Source organism: Eucalyptus grandis, chromosome 5, assembly GCF_016545825.1.
Source record: "Eucalyptus grandis isolate ANBG69807.140 chromosome 5, ASM1654582v1, whole genome shotgun sequence".
Lineage (NCBI taxonomy): Eukaryota > Viridiplantae > Streptophyta > Magnoliopsida > Myrtales > Myrtaceae > Eucalyptus > Eucalyptus grandis.
In genome coordinates, this window is record NC_052616.1 from 34,316,528 (window position 1) to 34,336,028 (window position 19,501).

Below are 19,501 nucleotides of genomic sequence, written 5' to 3' on the forward strand. Positions count from 1 at the left end.
GGAAATTTCTTATCTATCGTCAAATACCCACAACACTGAGAATCTAAGAGAGGATCTTATGCATGAAGCATGGACAACTCTCTTTGCTCCTCACTATTAGGTATTCGATCTAATTTCTAGTACTCAAGAGTTATATTCTTCAAAATTTTACGTGAAATTGCAGTTAAACTCCCCATACTTGAGATTTTGCAAAGTCTCTTGACTCGCTTCCCTCAACTTTAGAATTTTGCATCTCTCACAACACCTTATTCATCAGGAGGGGTGAAGCCACCATAACAACTCGCTCTCATGTAATGCAAAGCAAGAAATAGTACCCAGAATAATCTATAAATTTATAATCCGTTGAGGCCATCAAGAACAAGTTAACATTTTCAAGCATGCAATACAGCACAATCTATGAGCGGTCAACATTCTGGTCCAGAAGCTTGCAACAGCTCTATTTCAATCCAAAAAAATAAATGTAATTTGTCTATTCTCTCTCCCGATTAAAGCCTTTTCTTTAATTATTCTCGGTCTGAAATTCAGATAGAGCACGATGGCACAGGAGAATCGTGAAACATTGTACATAGTAAAGCAAGATTCTTGCTATTGTTAGCCATAGTCATATTTTATGAAAGAATAATGGGAACAAAACCATTTACAGCCCAATAATGCATAGAAAATTCCACTCTTTAACAGATTTGTTCAGATATAAAATATTAGCATTTATTAAAGAAATGTTTAAAGTAGAAACACAAAAAAGATTAACAATAACTGTGGGTGGATAATGTGAGGGTATCAATTCAGAACAATAGCAAAGTGCTATCCAAAATTTATAAAAAGGGGTGGAGAAGCAATGATAAACAAACATTCGGATCATATCTCCTAGCTATAAGATCAAGATCTTGCAAGTCTGTATAATATATTGGTCACAAACTTCCAAGTAATGATAAGTATTACATACTCATCGTATAATTTAGATGCAAATCCCGCCTAACACTTTAAGCGATATGGCCCTAACAACACCAAAGCAAAAACTGCAACTAATTTGAGAAACTACATGTTGCTCATTCCAAAGTGTGTCTTATTATTGGTATGTCAGAAGTTTATCCTTCATTGATTAGGTTTCACTCAAACATTCAAGAAGCATCTAGTAGTTTTAGCTTCTTGGTCATTTTCCTTAATAAAAGCTATAGCACATAAGGATAAAAAGAGAATTTTAACTGTTGCAAAGGCCTCAGAATTCAGAATCAACAATCAACTTCTCGTGCTTTTGTCTCTATTCTACTTAATAACTTATGTAAACTCCGTGTTTTTGGTGATTATTTCTCTTTCACATCCACAGTCCACAAGGCAAAAGAAAATAACCAACTAGCCAGTTATAAATGGGCACAACCAATGTTCATATTACTGTCACACTCCGAAGTAAATTTGTTTTTCAATTCTCTTGAGTTGCCAGAGTCAAGAAGTGGTTAAAGGACTCGACAGTCAAGTGACCTTTCCTGGTGGCTTGCCATCTCACTGCATCTTCTTCATTCTTCTATCGTTTTGCCTTTTCAAGCGCCTCAGAAAACATAGAGACAAAGCCCTACCCCAGAGTTTCTTAGAATTCAATTCTCCTGGCAAACCTATCACCCACTGTACATCTGTATGATAAGTACATACTACACATCCACATTTCCTCCCTCCCTTTCAACCTACAGCACCGGCTTGTTTTTCCTTGGAACCTAGACTTCACCTACTTCTTTCAATAAATTGCCACCCATGAAAAACAGAGAAAGAAAAGCTATACCTTCCAGAGATTGTCCCCGATTTTGCAGCGTCTAATGTCGATAACCTATGAGTTCACCATCAAGCATCCACAGACAAAACTTCTAGAGAAACACCGATTTGGCATCTCTCGAATAAATTCAACGACACATCCTTTAAGTTCCCGCGCAATTGCAGCACCAACCGGATCAAATTCAAAATCCATCTCAAGTATTAAATCAACTTAATAAAATTCGGATGTGGCAAGCGTTAGCTGATCTGTATAGTAAGTTGCATGAAGCCCAGAACCTTAGGAGAGAATCGTTCACCCAAAGCTACGTAGCCAGTCTCCATGGCTTCCGTCGGCGGTGGCAATCGGTCGCCTCCGCTGGCCGGTCTCCGTCAGCCATCGATTCATTAGGGACTCTGTTTCCGGACGACGAACTTCTTCTTCTATTCGTCGCCTCCGTTGGGAGGCGGCGATCTTCAATGCGTTAGAGCTCACTGGCGTCATACGATGGAGTTGGAAGTTCGGCTATGGCGGAGAAAAGGAGGGAGAGCTTCCTACAACGGGAAAATCAAAGAAAATTAACGAAGAGAAGAAAGAACTACGGAATTCTATTTGTGAATTAAGGTTAATTAACTAGGGTTAATTAAAGGGGATTTGTGCAAAACGAAAAAGGTAATTGTTCATTTTAAGCGAGCGATCATCAAAGACATAATATATTTCTATAACGATGGAAGGGTACAAAGACGAAAATCAGTTTTGATAAATTTATTTTATTTCATGAAAATTGACATTGATAGTTTTAAAAAATTCTATTTTAGAAGAATGACATAACAGGGCAGTTTTTATGAGTCATGTGCTCAAATCCATTTCCAGTGATAATTGAATGAAGGGCGAACGATTGAGATTACTCTGTATAAAATGCATGAGTTAGACTTGGATGGAGGGGAGAATGTATGCGAAACTAAGTGCAAATAAAAACAGATGCACATGAATTAAGATCACATAGAAAAGTAAAAAAATTTGGACAAAAATATGAGGAAGTGAAAGTGGCAAGAACCGAAGGTGTTAGTAAAGAAAAAAGTAAAAAATAAACTGGAAAACAAAGATAGATAAAACTCACGGAGAGGGTATTCTTGTTTGCGCGCTCGTCTCTCTCCTTTGATGCTTTGGTCCTTTATACTCCATGGAATGGAAGCTGTTCGTGCCTTCTCTTCCAATTTTACCTCCGCCAGCATCAAATGCCCATCCCACGTTGATAAACCGCACGATCGCTCCCACTTCTTTTACATGTGTTAGAATCCCTTCACGTTCTAACCAGATCATCCTCCATCCGGACCACATTCCACGTTTGCATGCTTTGCCACAGGTAAGAGCTTGTGATCTTGCTCTTGTTTGACTTTTCTTCGCAAGAAATGTGCTCTACACGTATGAAATTATTCACCCAAGCCTCCTCCTCAAGTAAATCTCTAGCCACAACCTCTGCATGCTTTCTTGGTCGAACTCATTTTCTCCATGGGGCTGATTATTTCCATCGTTGCAGCTGACAAAGTTAATACCAATTAAAATGGACTCATCAAGTACCTCGAAGTTAATATATGGGTAAAAGCGGGTACTAATAGCGGGTTATAAGTTTTTTTTTTTTTTTTGAGAAAAGAAAATGAGAAGAACAAAAAGAAAAAGAAAAAAAAAAGAATGCATTGTAATCAAGGTCAGGGAGTTCATTTACCTACAAATTGCTTCCTTAGCAAAGTTTCAATCATTCTAACAATAAAAGTTGTAAGCCAACGCTAGCATGCTCATATCTACCAGTTGAATCAGAAATCATCATACTCTTGGTTTTCATGCCATGGGGGAGAAAAAGCTTAGGATTTCTTTTTGATACTATTTGACTATGTTCCTCACTCCTCCTTTGACAATCTTGCAACTCTTTTTGTAGATCTGTTTCCATCAAATTATCTTTGTGCATAAGTGGACTCTCAACTTCTAAATCTGTTAGTTCAAGAACAACCTCACGGAGTAAAGCTAGATCGATCAATCGATTGTCTTGAATCTCAATCTTTAAATCGTCCTCAAGTGGCTTGCATATTATTCGGAATCCCCACTTTTTCACCTTTGCAGTTGATATTGTAAGGCTAAAGTGTACATAACTCCCATCAATTTGACCAAAATTGACTTCTCCCCACAGATCATATGGTGTGAAAAACCAAAGCAAGATTTGATCAAAATCCGTTGTCGTGAACTTTCTTCCTCCTTTGCAATCCCTGATTTCACCATTCACATGTGGTAAAACCTCAAATATTGGATACTTTGCCTTATCATCATTGCTGAGAACGGCACAGAAAGTGACCACAAGAAATCTATCATACAAGTCCTCTAAAGCCATGAATGATACAGAACTCTCTTCAATAGGGAGGACCCACTCTGGCATCTCTTCTCCAATGAACCAAATTGTGTAATTAGAAGGTGTCTACTATAAAGATAGACCATTAGAAAGTACCGAAGTTTGTCATCAGTAGTACTCAAATAAAAGAATTCATTTTTGAGATAGCTAGTATAAGCACCTAGAGGGAGGTGAATAGGTGAAAAAAAATAATTTCTCGAGATAAGAGAGCAATACTAAGCAGACAATAGAAATGAAGTTCTCCTTTAGTTAACAAACCGAATTATGATCAAAGTAAAGCAGAGAGTAGGGAAGAGAAAATGAACACATAAATTATAGTGGTTCGGCTTATTCCAAGCCTACGTCCACTCTTCCGCACTGACAACCCACCGGCTGGATTTCACTATGAACAAAAGAGTTGTTACAGCAAGGATCTCCCTTGATTCCACAGTGTAGATACTTTATCACACTTCCTCAAGGTTTCTCAAAATATAGACTCTCTTTGCGTACAAGGTTTCGCTCAGTAAATAAATTGACTAAGAACAAAGAGCTTCAGACTTTGGAATTCTTCTATCGTGCACACACTCGAACAATTGGAACGTCTTCCTTATATACTCCTTTATGCCATCATACCCGTTGGCACTTACTAAATGAATTCTTCCAACCTTCCCGTTGGACATAATCAAATAGGAAGATCATTCGAGCTATTTAAGGAACATGTCGATAGCCCATCAATCATGCTCGCCCCTAAATCAGGATCTCGGTTTCCATAAGTAGAAACTTCCAAGTACACTTCGCCAATCATCGGATCCTTAATCTCTGAATCAATCATGATCAAATAAAGGATTCCGTTATGTCATATCCAGCTAAGAGATCTTCTTCAGTCGATAAGGTCAAATCCTTAATGAAACATCCAGATCTGGATAGCCTTCTTCGACGGATTAGAAACTGTCAATGAGAATAGACTTTGAGTCTTGAGTCTGGCAGTCCGGAGGTCTTCAGACTTTAAATAGTAGAGTCTGCAAATCTTCAGACTAGACTGATGGAAACGTTTTGTCAGCTTCAAAATATTCCAGGAAGATTTCTCCAACAATTTTGAGTTTGGTGATTAATCCCAGTGAATTCCACTTCAAACTATAGCTCTCTAAATGAGTAGAGATTCATTGACCCTTGCTTGCATTAACATACAACTCTCATGTGATAGAAATCATTCCCGTAAAAGCATGTAGCCAACTTTATGAGAGAGAGAGAGAGAGAGAGAGAGAGAGAGAGAGTCTAACCTGGTCGAGAGAGGGAAGGTCAGTCCCGGTCAACACTCTACGGAAAAAGCTGCTTTGGAGATACATCTCCAGTTTTTGAATAGATTCGCAATTATTAGCTGAAAGAATCTTCAAAAATGGTGGAAGCTCAGATATTTCTTGTAATTCTTGGCAATATGAAATTGCATACACGGTCAAATGATCACGTTTACAAATAGATTTGGGAAGGCTAGTAACATAGCTCTCCGCCTTGAGAACTAATTCTTGCAAGAAGGGAAAGCATGAAGGATTCTCGAGAAATTCTATTTCGCAAAAATTACATCCCCAAAAGATAAATAGAGTAAATTTGGAAGTCCGCTATTCATGCACGGATTAGCTGAATCCTCATATTTTGGAAATCCTATTAAATTTGGACAATATGAAAGTTCCAAGAGTTCAATCTTTTGTAACTTGTAAATGCTAGACGGAAGACTTGCCAAGTTCTTGCAATTACTTAAATCCTTCATTTTCAAAGAGACAAGATTTTCTATTGATACAGGAAGTTCTTTAATAGTGGTCCCCTGTAAACAAAGCTTTTTCAAGCCTTCAAGTTTACGTGGAATATCAGGGAAATTGTCAATTTTTCTGCACCCCCTTAAATTCAACCACTACAACTTGTTGTGATATGCAATAGACTCATGGGCTTCTACTAAGTTTTTGCAATCACAGAGAACCAATTCCTCAAGATTTGGTGTACAAGAAAGGTCAGGCATATGAACCAATGATTCACAGTTACTGAAATTAACGTACTTCAATTGTTGGAAGTCTTGCAAAAACAATGAAACCAACATTTCATTAAAAGGTGCTATAATTTGATTTTTTGAGAATTACATATTGTATTGAGGAATTAGTAAACAATTAGAAACTTTACTAGTAATTACAAATCTGTATGTATATATTGTGAGAGATTGAAAATTAGTGATGATAAATCAAAAAGCTAATGGATAATGGTCAGATGCAGGCCATGTGGTAAAACTATGACATATGTCACACCATGTGGCAATCAAAATAGTAAAGTGAAGTGCCATGCGGCAACCATGCGAATGTGGGTCATGTGACAAAATTAAGCCCTATGTCATGTCATGTTCCAATTAGAGAAGCAAAGTTAATGTCATGTGGCAAGCACCGAAGTGAACATTTTTTTAATTCTGATTTAGACTCTATATAATAGATTAATGTCAATACTATATTCTATCACAATGAAATTTTTCAAAAAATAAATAAATTTAAATTTCTTTGAAGTTATGCAAAGAAAATGAAACCAACTTAGAAAAAAAAATATGAAGAAAAAGAATTTACATATACAATTCAATATCTAGCTTTGACTTTTGATCAAGAAACTATTGGTATTCCACCACTAGATCCCATTATTTGCAAACGCATTACAACATTATTGGCAAAGCTTCTAATAAATATTTTATTATGTTTGCTTAGAAATGTTGCTCCTTAAGAACTAACTTAAGTAATTAATAATGTCTAGTTTTACGGGACAGTGCATTCAAACCTTTGACAAAGCTAATTCTATTGATGTAGGACAAATCCTGTTGTTCAAGTATGTTACATTGGGTAAAGCTCCATCACTTGCAACTAACTAGCCCCTTAAGTTTACTTTTAGTAAGAGATGTTGTCACTAAGATATCTAATTTACCACATCCAAATCAAGCAGCTTGGCCACTCAGCTCCCTACTGCTTGGGTGTTTTCACTTTTATGTATAATATCAACGGATTCGTTCTCTATATTTTTGTTTCCTTTATATTTGCTCATTATACAAATTTTATAGTAAAACAAAAAAAGGTTATGTGTAAACAACCGACACAATTAGAATGGGGTTACATAGCTTACGCTAGCACATTTGCATTCTTCATTAGGTAGATTTGATTTGATTTTGAAATATAACTATGTCGATTGTTAGAGATATTGGATTAAAAAAGTGTTTGAATTTCATCTATATTATTATATAGTACATAAAGCTACTTTTAAGGGATTTCAATTTTTTTTTTTTTTAAATTCTTTCCTTCAATTATACTCAATTACTTATTTTACAAATTTTATACTCATGGACGGATATGTCAAATTGGTTATTCTATTTTATCTCACATACTTTATAATTATGTCTTGAGTTTGAGTTAGTATATTGAACCTGACCCGATTGGAGGATGTGGACCTTCGTATTAGATGAGGTGTAAGAGAAAAGTCTGAGTTGGTTTTTGACATGGTCTTGCATTCTTCAGATGATAATCTTGGATTATAATTTGTTTTTATGTGTTGGGATTTATGAATCCAACGCTCAAACAACCAACAAGGGTTTCTTCATATCTGTCCAAGGAATGAGACCAACAATTGAACTCCTCTAATTGTCACCCGGTTGACTTTCCTGGAAAAGGCTGCACATGAGGAAACAAAGAGGAATACTTTGAAGAAAGTCCTAGGTAGGTTTCAGAGATAGAAAATAAAGTGTGGGTTTTATTTTCTATCTTCCTTCAGCTGCAATCGCACAAAAGAGGAACAAGGGGGAAGCTCTTCTTTAGCTATGCACAGGAGCGAGGAACACACACACACTCTTCTTTAGCTATGCACAGGAGCAAGGAACACACACACACACACACACACACACACACACATATATATAGCATAGTTTTACATCCAAACTGATTTGTTTCTTTGTGTGCATTGTAGGTTTTGGTGTTTCTAGAATTGGAAATCACTCGAGCGTGTGAGCAATGATTACTTTGAAATTCTCCAATTAGTGGATTTTTTTTTTTGTTAACTCTCTCCATGGATTAGGTACCATTATTGAGACCAAACCACATAACTATCTCTATGTCTCTTTTTTAAAGTTCTCTTTTGGTTGTAATTTGAGATTTTTGCTTGTCGGATTGTTGTCTAGGAATTATGTCGCAATTATGTGTAAAGTGAAAGTAGAAATTTTGACAAGTTTAATGGGAGAACAATTTTGGGTTGTGGAGCTTTACGATGCATGCACTATTAACAACTCAAGATTTGGCTAGGGCGTTGAATGGCAAGGTTAAGTTGATAGAAACGATGAAATATGCCAATAAAGATGAGTTAATTGAGAGAGGGACGATGAGTATAATCCTATTGAATTTATCAAATGAGGTACTAAGAATGGTGGCCAATGAGAGGATGCTCCAACATTGTGGGCAAAACTTCAAGCATGATGTGTAAAGAAGGGTTTGAATATCACTTATGCATGTTGAAAATTATGTTTGAAGTTTGTTATACTAAAGATACATCCATCAAATCTCATTTAGATGTGTTTGACAAATTCATGCTGGGAGTGAAAAATGTCGAAGAGACCCTATATGATGAAAAATAAGGCATGATATTGTTGGCTTCTCTACCAAAGTCATGGATATACTTTACTAATTTACTATTATAGGGCACATTGCAATTACCTCATAAGAGGTACAATTTGCCTTGTTCTCTAAGGAGAGGTAGAGAAAGTTGCAAGATGAGGATCTAGCATAAGAGGGGGCATGAGGACTTGTGATTCAAGGTAGAGATCAACATTGGAGTCTAGGAGAAAAGGTAAAAATAGATGGAAGTCTCACCATGGAAAGTCTAAGGGTTGCGTGATGTGCTTTGAATATCTCGAGAAGGGGCACATGAGGAGAGATTACCCTAAACTAAGAAACACAGTTAGTAGGCAAAATTCCACAAGTAATGTAATGTGGCGAACGTTGCCAAAGAAAACACCGATGATGCAAAGGCTGTATTGATTGTGACTCGTCAAGAGATGCATAGTGCTAGAATTTGATGCATTCTTATCATATGATTTTTCATAGGAATTGGTTTACTACTTACTAGATTACACATGGTGATAGAGTTCATTAGGGAATAATGCAGCCTCAAAAGATTGTCTAAATAGGGACAATCCGGATTTGGATGCATGATGGAGTATTGCATATACTAAAAGACTTTAGTCATGTAACAAAGCTCAAGAATAATTGCATCTCTTGGAACACTCGATAACATTAGGTGTAAGTACATCGCTGAATGAGGAATGCTAAAAATCTCTTGAAGTGCCGTGACATGATAAAAGGGAAGAAGGTGAATTCTCTGTATCATTTACTAAAAGAGACCATGATTAAAGCTCCTACAATTTCACTAGGTGAGTCAAACTCAAACTTGACTAAGTTCAGGCATGTGCCGTTAGGGCATAAGAATGAGACAAGTATATAGTACTGAGTGAGAGTGGGTTGCTCAAGGATAAGAAGATAGGGAAGCTAGACTTGTGTGAGCAATGCATCTTTAGGAAACAAAGCCAAGTTAAATTCACTACAACTATGCATTCAACCAAGCAACCGATTGGTTACATTCATTTAGAAGTCTACAACACATCTCTAGTTTCTTTGAAAGGGGTGCTTGATATATACATATATTCATTGACAAATTTTTGAAAAAAGTATGGATATGCTTCCTAAAGCACAAATCTAAGGTGTTCAATCAGGTCAAGAAGTGTAAGGCACTTTGAGAAGCATTCAATGACCAAATTAAGTGCCTTAGGATCAATAACGACATGGAGTTCTGTAGTAAAGATTTTACCAATTTTTGCAAAGGAAAAGGGGTTGTGGGACACAACATAGTGCCCTCGACACCACAGCAGAATGGTGTCACAAAATGACAGAATAAGACTTTGATTGAGTGAGCTCAGTGCATTCTTTTGCATGCAAGACTAAGCAAGAAATTTTAGGCTAAAGTTGTGAACATATGTTATTACTTGATTGATCAATCTCCATCATCTGTTATTAAGTGGAAGGCTCATGAAGAAGTATGGTCGTGGGAATCCTATTGACTACTCTAGACTATAGGTATACGGATGTCTTGCAACTCAAGCAAATGATGGTAAGCTTGAATCGAGGTCGAAGAAGTGCATAATTCTGGGTTATGCTCATAGGCTGAAAGGTTACCAGTTATGGTGCAATGGTGTTGACTCACCCAGTTTTCTAGAAGGTAGAGACGTGACATCAAACATGATTGGTAAACTTCAACAATGAAGTCCTAAGACACAACTAGTTGAAAAACGAATCACGGTGTCAATTGTGATATGGATCTTTAGGTGTAGACTCCAAATAAATCATAGGTAATAGAGGTTGAGATTACAATTCCTAAAGTTGATAATATTGGGAAACTAGTAAATTTGCAACAAAGTATAGCCACGAGCAGACAAAGAAGGCGAATTAAACTACTGGTATATGTGGTCGTACAAGTATTGCTCATGCATTGACTATTGGTGATGAGATGGAGATAGATGCATATTCATTTTTATTTTGAGGTGATGGCTAGTGTTGAGTTGTCATGGTGGCTAGCGGGTATGAATAATGAACCTAGCCCAAGTCAGTGTTGTGTTCAACTCCACGGGTTGGCTGGTTGGAAGGATTGCTTTAGGCCATCTGTCTTTCCCTCTCTTCTCTTAGCAAAGTAGGAAAAAGTTCATTTATGGGTCGGGACCCTAAGGCCTTTTTTTTTTTTTTTTCTCAAGAGGTGATTTCGAGAATCAACCAACTGACAAATCCATAGCTGGGGCGAACACTAATTGTTATCTAAAGGCGAAGACTCTGAAGCAGGTGAACACTTGGCCTAGTGGGCAAACATGCCGGGCTCTAGCTCCGCGCACCTATTGACACTTTTCAAAGCACTTTCTAGTGTGTGCTAACGTTTGAGAATGTGTTATTTGGCCTCACGAGTCTACAAGCCTTTCTCATTTCAGTGCTTGCCTTTTGAATCTTCAGTAGGGGCTTTTAGTCTTTTGATTAGAGTATGAGTTGCGACATGGGATTTGGTTAAAGTACCTAAAAGCTAGAAGATAGTAAGATGCAAATGGGTTTAAAAACAAAAGGGGGGCATTCCCATTTTTAGGTAGCGAGGTATAAGGCGAGACTTGTTGTGAAGTAATATAATCGATGGAATGACAATTATCATAGTAAGGCATTCTCATCTAGTAAGACATACTTCTTTTTAAGTATTACTTGTCTTAGTTGCTACACAAGATCTTGAGCTAGTGCAGCTAAACATGATAGCAATGTTTCTTCATGGTGCATGGAAGGAATGGATTTACATAAGGCAATTGAAGGGATATGCTATTTCAATGAGGAAGATCATGTTTGCTTGTTAGAGAAATTTTTGCATGGCTTGAGCTAGTCTCCTAGGTAACTTTATAAACATTTTGATGCTTTTGTGACTAGTTGGACTATTCAAAAATTCAATTGGATAGTTGTGCTAACTCTAAGAAATTGGAAGATGTGTATTTGATTGATTTGTTATCATATATTGATAACATGTTGATCACAGCTAATAATATGTCTGATATTCATGTGGTGAAGTGCCAGTTGAGTATTGAGTTTGATATGAAAAACTTTAGGTAATGCAAAGATGATACTAGGTATGAAGATATTACATGATAAGGCTGTAGCAGTTTCGAGTTTATATAAAAAAAATTATATATTGAGAAAATTATGGCATGCAATCAATGAATTCTATGAGTATACCTTTAGCCAAGTACTTTAAACTCATTGCAGACTAAGGAGGAGGAACATATGTTTCTTGTTTTTTATTCTAGTGTAGTGGGGTAGTATTATGTATGCACGAGGCTTGACATTTCATAAGTTGTGAGCATTGTTAGTCGTTACATAAAGCATCCTAGTAAGAAACAATCATAAGCTATGAAATAAATCCTCATATACTTAAAGGGGACAATAAATATTGGTACAATGTATCGAAGGATGGCAATAGTAAAGAGACCACAAGTTATGTAAATTCAAATCATGCTAGTGACTTAAATGAGTGTAGGTCCTGCTTAAACTAACAAGTTGTACAATAAGTTGGAAGGCATTCTTGCAAGACCACACTGTCTTGTCTTTGATTGAGGCAAAGTACATGACATCGAATTTTATAGTGGATGAGACTACATGACTAAAGAGTATGCTCTCGAACTTAGGGTTGGAGTAGCAAGACATTGCAATACACTATGACAACCAAAGTACAAAATATTTGGTCTATAATTTAATTTATCACGAGGAAGCATATTGAAATCAAGTACTATTTAATATGAGATGTTGTGGCAAAGGGCAAGGTTGTTATGACAAAGATCGCAACAACGAAGAACCCTTTTGACATGATGGTGAAGCTTGATCTCAAATAGCCTTTGTAGTGTATAAGCGCTCGTTAGAGCATTGGGAAAGCTACTATGGTGGATAATGGCAACAAACATCAAGCCAAGGTGGAGAGTAATTAAATTATGTCTCATGTTTGAACCTATATACTAAAGCCGACCCCATAAGAGGATGTAGATCAACTCAGATTGGATGAGGTGTAAAAAGAAAGTCCTAGTTGGCCTTTGATTTGGTGTTTCCTTCTTCAGATGATAATCTTGGGTTATAATTTTTTTGGATATATGAATCCAAGATTCAGTCAATTGACAGTGATTTATGTTGCGAAAACATCCTTATGGTATTTTGAAGATTCCAAAACTATCCTCGGTCTACTATCCTTATGATAAGTGCAGATATTTGTCTTAATGATGCAGCGATGATTTCAAAAAAATTGTGATAATAGTGTTGGTCTTTGTGAGTTTAGTGAAGATTGAGTGCAAGGATGAGGATCATGATAGCAAAACAAGTCAAATATGACGATGTGTTCATGAGGACTTTGAGATACGATGGTTGATGGGTCATCAATGTAAAGTCTTTGGAAGATGAAATACTGAGGAGGATCATTGGATAATTGATTGCAAGTCATTTCACACAGTTTGACCATGGGCAACATCGCAAACTAGTGATAAGTGCTCATGGTTTGATAAGGTGATATAAAGCAATGTATTGTGTTGTCAAGTCTTAAAAGGCGTTGCTCAACAAGTGCATTTTTTTTATAATAGTTATATGAGTAGAATATAGCTGTTACTAGTTTGAGAACTCCCAGCCGGAGAACAGGAAATGAGTCAGAGCACCATTGATTGTTTTGATCAAATAGTTAGAGGTCCAATTAATGTAACAACACCTACAGACTCCATTTTTGGAAACCTTGGTATCATTTAGAGGAAAGGATTGTATGGGCAATCCATACCTCAATGACAACTGCAACCAAGTCCCAACAGCTCTTACATCTTCAAAAGCATCTCCAAGGGATGGATTGAAGATGTCTAATAAATAGGATCAAAGTAGCTAAAAAGGGTTGGATGTAAAATTGAGAAAGACTGTGCTACTATCCATCTATAAAATACTCTGCTTTGCTACTTTGTATTCAGTGACAAGAGGACACGTATAAGAATGAGGGTATTATTTTCATTCTAATAATGTGATACATTTGATAATAAAGCAATTCGTGTTGGTTGTACTCTGAAAGATTACTAGTGAATTGCAGCCAATGTTGAGGTTGTTCCCCGGAAAAGCGAATGTATGATTTGGGATAAAGTCAAATCACTATTTATTGTTGTGTGCTATTTTCTATGTATACATTATTGCCTATAATTGGTTAACAACAACACTAGCTTGGTTGATACTTCCAATCTATTTTTGCTACTATCAAAGTACATCATGTTATATTCCGCAAGATAAATTGTTTTAAGTTTTCAATTAATCTAGTCAGCCCTCTGTAAATTGTTTTGTTAGACCTAATGACTTCTTCATATTTATCAAAGGTTTGACCAAGGCCAATGGTTGAACTCCTTTGAATGCTGTCAAGGTGTAAATTTCATTTATTTTGTCTCCTTTCATCCGCAATCACAAAAAAAGAAAAAAAAAGAACAAGTGGAAAACTCTTCTTTAGCCATGCACATGAGTGGGTTGTGTGTATTAGCGATTGTAACTATGTAATTCTCTGATTGATTATTAGATTGTTTGGTATTAGATATCCTAGTGGAGTGGGTATTGATACTAGACTAAACCAAGTAAAATCTCTTATGATCTTTATTGTTCCTTGCTTATTTCATTGATGATTTCACATTTATTTGGTTTCAAGGTGATACCTTCTGCATTATTTTACAATGTATTTCAATGCTAAAATTTCAATTTTCTTATGATGCAAGGACCTTAGACCTGAGCAGGTCTTTAAACTGCTTAAGGAAGAAACAAGCGGAGGGACCCGTCCTGGGGTGGGAGTCCCTGCGTGTCTGTCTTCCGTAAAGGCAGGGTTAAGGCCTTGAAAAAAATACTTAACCCCATTGCTGGACCAGCCACAATTCCCTTTACGGGAAATCGGCCAGCACGCCTGATCCCCGTGAAGCCTTCCCCAGGTAACCAATCCGTGGGCGTGGTTCAGGGAAATGATGGTGCCAGGGTAGAACCTGGGTGGCCACCTTAAAAAAAAAAACCCAAATCTCTAAATATCTTTCCCTTTCCACGTATCATTCTCTTATGACTTATTGACCTTCATAAAAAAAAAAAAAAAAAGTCAAATATTGAAATATCTTTCTTTCCCACAAACATTTATAAAATTTCCCAGTGTTGTGTATTTATTCTGTTTATGCTTAATTTTTCAAATGCCAAATCTGTTACATGAAAGAATATTTCTAAAGCAAGTAGTTGGGGTCATTTTGAAAGAAAAGAGAGAAGTGCTTTCTATAATGCAAGAACGCCACTTTCTTCTGTGTACTAGAACATATAATAAACATGTACATGTACTAATGAAGTATATAATACAAAGGTCTATGTAGGTAATTGCTCACCTTAAATTGTTTTGGCACTCCTGTAATATTGCATTTACTCATATAAATTCCCACTAATTTCTTTGGACCAGAGGAAAATTGAGGAAACCAAGAAGCACAGCCAGCCCATTCAAACCATCTTAGCTCATTAGGAAGATATATAGGACCTTGGAAAGAATTATGCAGATTGTGCATGATGAGCAATCTCAACCTGCTCGCTTTTGTAAAAGCATTAGGCTTGACATATATCTCTTTCTGCTCTAGTGGCTCCAACACTATGGCTTTTACTACACAATCTCCCTGTATATACGAGAATATTTAAGTAATGCATATTTAGTAATTAGAGTCAAAGACAAGGAGCACAATTTTAACAATATTTGCAAGTATTACCATGTCGCGGGACAGAACATCGAGAACGTCATCATATAGCCAAAGCCTGCTGCGTCTCCAGGGATCATCGCGACATTCTTGGTTCACAATATCCATACCCATCAATTGAATCAAGTCATGCATTTCTACGATTCCATGCTCCATACTTATCAAGGACCTCTCAAGGAGAATTTCTAATCCTATAGTTATCTCAAAATCACAACTATCAATAACTTTCTTTATGTACTGACTATCCTGCCCCTTAAAGAAACAAGCAATGTGGAGAAAAATCTCTTTCTCATTATCTTCTAGTCCATCATAACTTATTTTGAGCACATTATTAATGGTTTTGTGAGGAATCTTAGAAAACTTCTTTAGTGTACTTTTCCATTCATGTTCTCTTCTACCACATAAGAAGGAACCTAGTACCTCAATTGCTAAAGGAAGGCCTTCGGCATAATTCAAAACACTATCCACTAGATCTGTCCTGATTTTTAGTTTTTGATGTGTCTGAAAAACATGCTTACTAAGCAGCTCACGAGCTTCATTGTCCTCCAATGCTTTAACTTCGTACACATAATCTTGATCTATCCCATGACAAGTTAGCAAATGTTTATCTCTTGTAGTAATGATGATCCTACTTCCATTACCAAACCACTTGCCTTCTCCTACTAAAGCATTTAATTGACGCAAGTCGTCCACATCATCAAGGATAAGGAGAACTTTTTTGCAACAAAGTCTATCCCGTACTAGATTAGTACCTGCATCGACATTAGACACTACTAATCTTTGTTTCGATATTAATATCTCCAATAGTAATTTTTCTTGCAAAGCAACTAAATCCCTGCAACCTTTGGAAGTTTCTCTAACATTTGCCAAAAAAGCTGAACCTTCAAATTGTCTGAAAATATCATTATAAATGGCTTTAGCTAAACTTGTCTTTCCTATGCCTCCCTTTCCCCATAATCCCATCATAAAAACACCATCATCAGACTCAACGTTTAACATGGATTTTAGCTTAACCACTCGAGAATTAATCCCAATCGGATGCTTAGCAACATGCAAAGGTGTTCGATCTAGAAGAGTGGAGATCTCCTTCACAATTCTTTCAATAAGCTCTGATTCATCTCTGACAAAGACAGAAAAAAGAAGTTGTGGGATCATTTTTAGCAATTTGAATAAGCAAATAACAAGCAATTACAAGCCAATAATGATAAAGTAGTGCATCACATTTTATGATGATCACAACCAAAACCAACATGTATTCCCACCAAGTTGAATTAGAACTCCAAGAGCTCCACACCAATGGAAACAAGGTAAGGCTTCAAAATTTAGTCATCCAAAGAATTCATGTTCTTCGGATTTATACATGATGATGCACTTATCATCATCACCATCATCATCATCATCATCATCATCTTCACCATCATCATGATTATCATTCTTCATCATCATCATCATCATCATCATCATCATCATCATCATCATCATCATCATTTATGGATATATTGGATTTATATGTACGCTTACTCAAAAATAGCTATTTATAACTTTTAACGGTGGTTGAGATTTCGATTTAAAAACTCTTAAATTCCTTGAAACACGATGTCATCGCCCACCATGGCGTGTACACACCAAAAATTCTGCCTCAGGTGTTCTGAACTTTCTTATTTCTTGCAAAGAAATGGGATAAGTGCATTAAACTACTTAACATTTTGTCCATTGGTTGATCAAGTTTTGACATTTGATTTTATTCAAATGAGTCAGTGAACGTTTCAGCCGATGACGTCCTAGTATCAATTTCTGATAATTGGAAAAAACATCTTGTCAATTAGGGGTGTCAATGGTTCGGTTCAGTTTGGTTCGGTTTTCTTGAAAACCGAATCGAGAAAAATCGAACCGAACTAAACCATTAGGATAAATGGTTGAACGAACCAAATGTGACCCAAACTAAATACGAATTGAATCAAAATCCCAGTTTGGATCAACTCGGATTTTCGATTTTCAGTTTTTTTTTTTTTTTTTTTTGGCTTTGTGTTTTGTACTGGCATTCCCATGAGAGAGAGAGAGAGAGACTCCATCACTTTACTCGTTCTCACCCCTCCATGATCAATCACTCTTTGCTTCTCTCTCTCCCTCTCTCTCTCTCTCTCTCAAGCAACTTTTTAACACTCACAGCAAACAATTAATCATTGAATTCCAAATCATTCTCTCCTCTCTCTCTCTCTCTCTCTCTCTCTCTCTCTCTCTCTCTCTCTCTCTCTCGACCCAGTTCGCACCCTCCTCACTTCCCTTCTTCGCTTTCATATGAGCCATGGATCCTTGTGACGGATCTCACTACACTTGCCACTACGAAAGACGAGACAACCCCTCCTCCACTCTCCATGCTAGCTATTTTCGACTTTAATTGGCTTGATGGATTGAATTGGTATCAATGTGAAAATGATTATGACTAAATTGATCAAATTAAAAGGTTTATAACTAAATTTATACAAATGTAATAGGTTTATGACTGTTTTGGTACTTTTTCCAAAACTATTGTAAGAGTCGGCAAATTTAAGCGGTTGGTAAAAAAGACAAATAAATTCAGTAAAGGACAAAAAAAGTGGTAATTTATGAAGTCTCAAAAAGCTAGTAGTTTCACGAAACTATTGTTAAATTATCAGTAGTTTATTCAAAATTTATATGATCGGTAATTTTTTAACTATTAGATATTTGACGTATATCAACTCTATAAAAAATTTATAATACAAATGAGATATTCATTTTTTGGGAATGGAACTAGAATCGTCCAAGCCAAAGAAATGAAACGATTCGATGCGGCTGATTCCATAGAAATGATATCACTTGGTAATTGAGCAAGAACTTGAGAATTTTCGAGAATGATAAAAGGAAGCATCTACATGTGTACTAACAATTGTGTGTGTAGATTTTTTTTTTTTTTTTTTTATAAATAGTCTTTATACTTGTAAAGATTAGCTTCTTGCACAAAAGATGGACTCTACTCTACTTACCCGTCATTAAAATGCCACCCGGACAAGCTACCGGCATTGAAAAGAGCTTTCTTCCATTGTTCCACTTTTTCCGAATCCTTCCCAAATTTGGACTCATGCTTTGCTAGAGCTTTCCCATAACTCTTGCTGCCCTGTCTCACTTCTCTTGGGTCCACTTTATAAAACACCGGTAGAACGGTGAGGTCCTTTTGCTCTTTGCACTCCATAATCTTCATCAACTCTTCCAGGCACCATCGTGAGGAAGCATAGTCCTTAGAGAAAACAATGATTGCGACGAATGACTCTTCGATGGCCTTCATGAGCGCTGGCAATGTTTGGTCTCCCTTCCTTAGTTCCTCGCTATCAATGAAAGTGTGTATTCCATTATGATGTAAAGCTTTGTAGAGATGACCAAGGAAGGTGTTACGTATGTCTGTGCCTCTAAAACTCAAGAAAACCTCATAATTACTTTTGGGTTTTGATGAAGAAGCCATTTTGGATGATTGAGATTAACAATCAGAAATGGCTTTTTATCTGTTTAGTCTTCACCTTTCTTTCTCTTATATGGAAAATGAAGCATAGGCGAAACACGACCATGAGGTTCCTTGATATGAGTGGTTGATGTTGACATTTGCTATGATGCAATGATTTATAAACAGTACATGGAATATCATGTTATTTGATAATATCCACTAGTATGATATTGCAAAATGCATATTTTTTTATACATATTTATAAGACTGCATTATTCTTTACTTGAAGTCATAAGAAATAATGATGATTGTCACTTGCTAAGCCATGATATTTTTCTCCCATTATATTGCCATTCTATGTCACAAGAACAGAGAATAGTATTTGGGGGCACGTGGAGAGTACTTGTGAATGACATTTACCAAATGAAATTTAGTAAAGTGAGAGTACTTGTGAATTCCACTTTAAAAATGGTTGGACAAGATGTTTTAGGCGTGGCACCTAACAATCTCTACTTGCGCATGCATTTCCCCACTGCAATAATTCTATCGCTTCAATATGGCTTAGGAATTTGGTTAATTTTATGCTCT

The 19,501-nt window shown here is 36.5% G+C and overlaps 1 protein-coding gene across 1 annotated transcript; it reads right to left on the reverse strand.

Annotated features, from left to right (window-relative positions):
• Positions 1–3,175: 3,175 nt before the first annotated feature.
• Positions 3,176–18,934, reverse strand: LOC104446676 (TMV resistance protein N). Its single transcript, XM_039313625.1, has 4 exons — positions 18,462–18,934; positions 15,469–16,576; positions 15,290–15,378; positions 3,176–3,278 (listed from the first exon to the last, which is right to left on the reverse strand). Exons 1-4 carry the CDS (start codon positions 18,932–18,934, stop codon positions 3,176–3,178), a joined length of 1,773 nt encoding a protein of 590 aa, XP_039169559.1.
• Between the last annotated feature and the right edge of the window lie 567 nt (positions 18,935–19,501).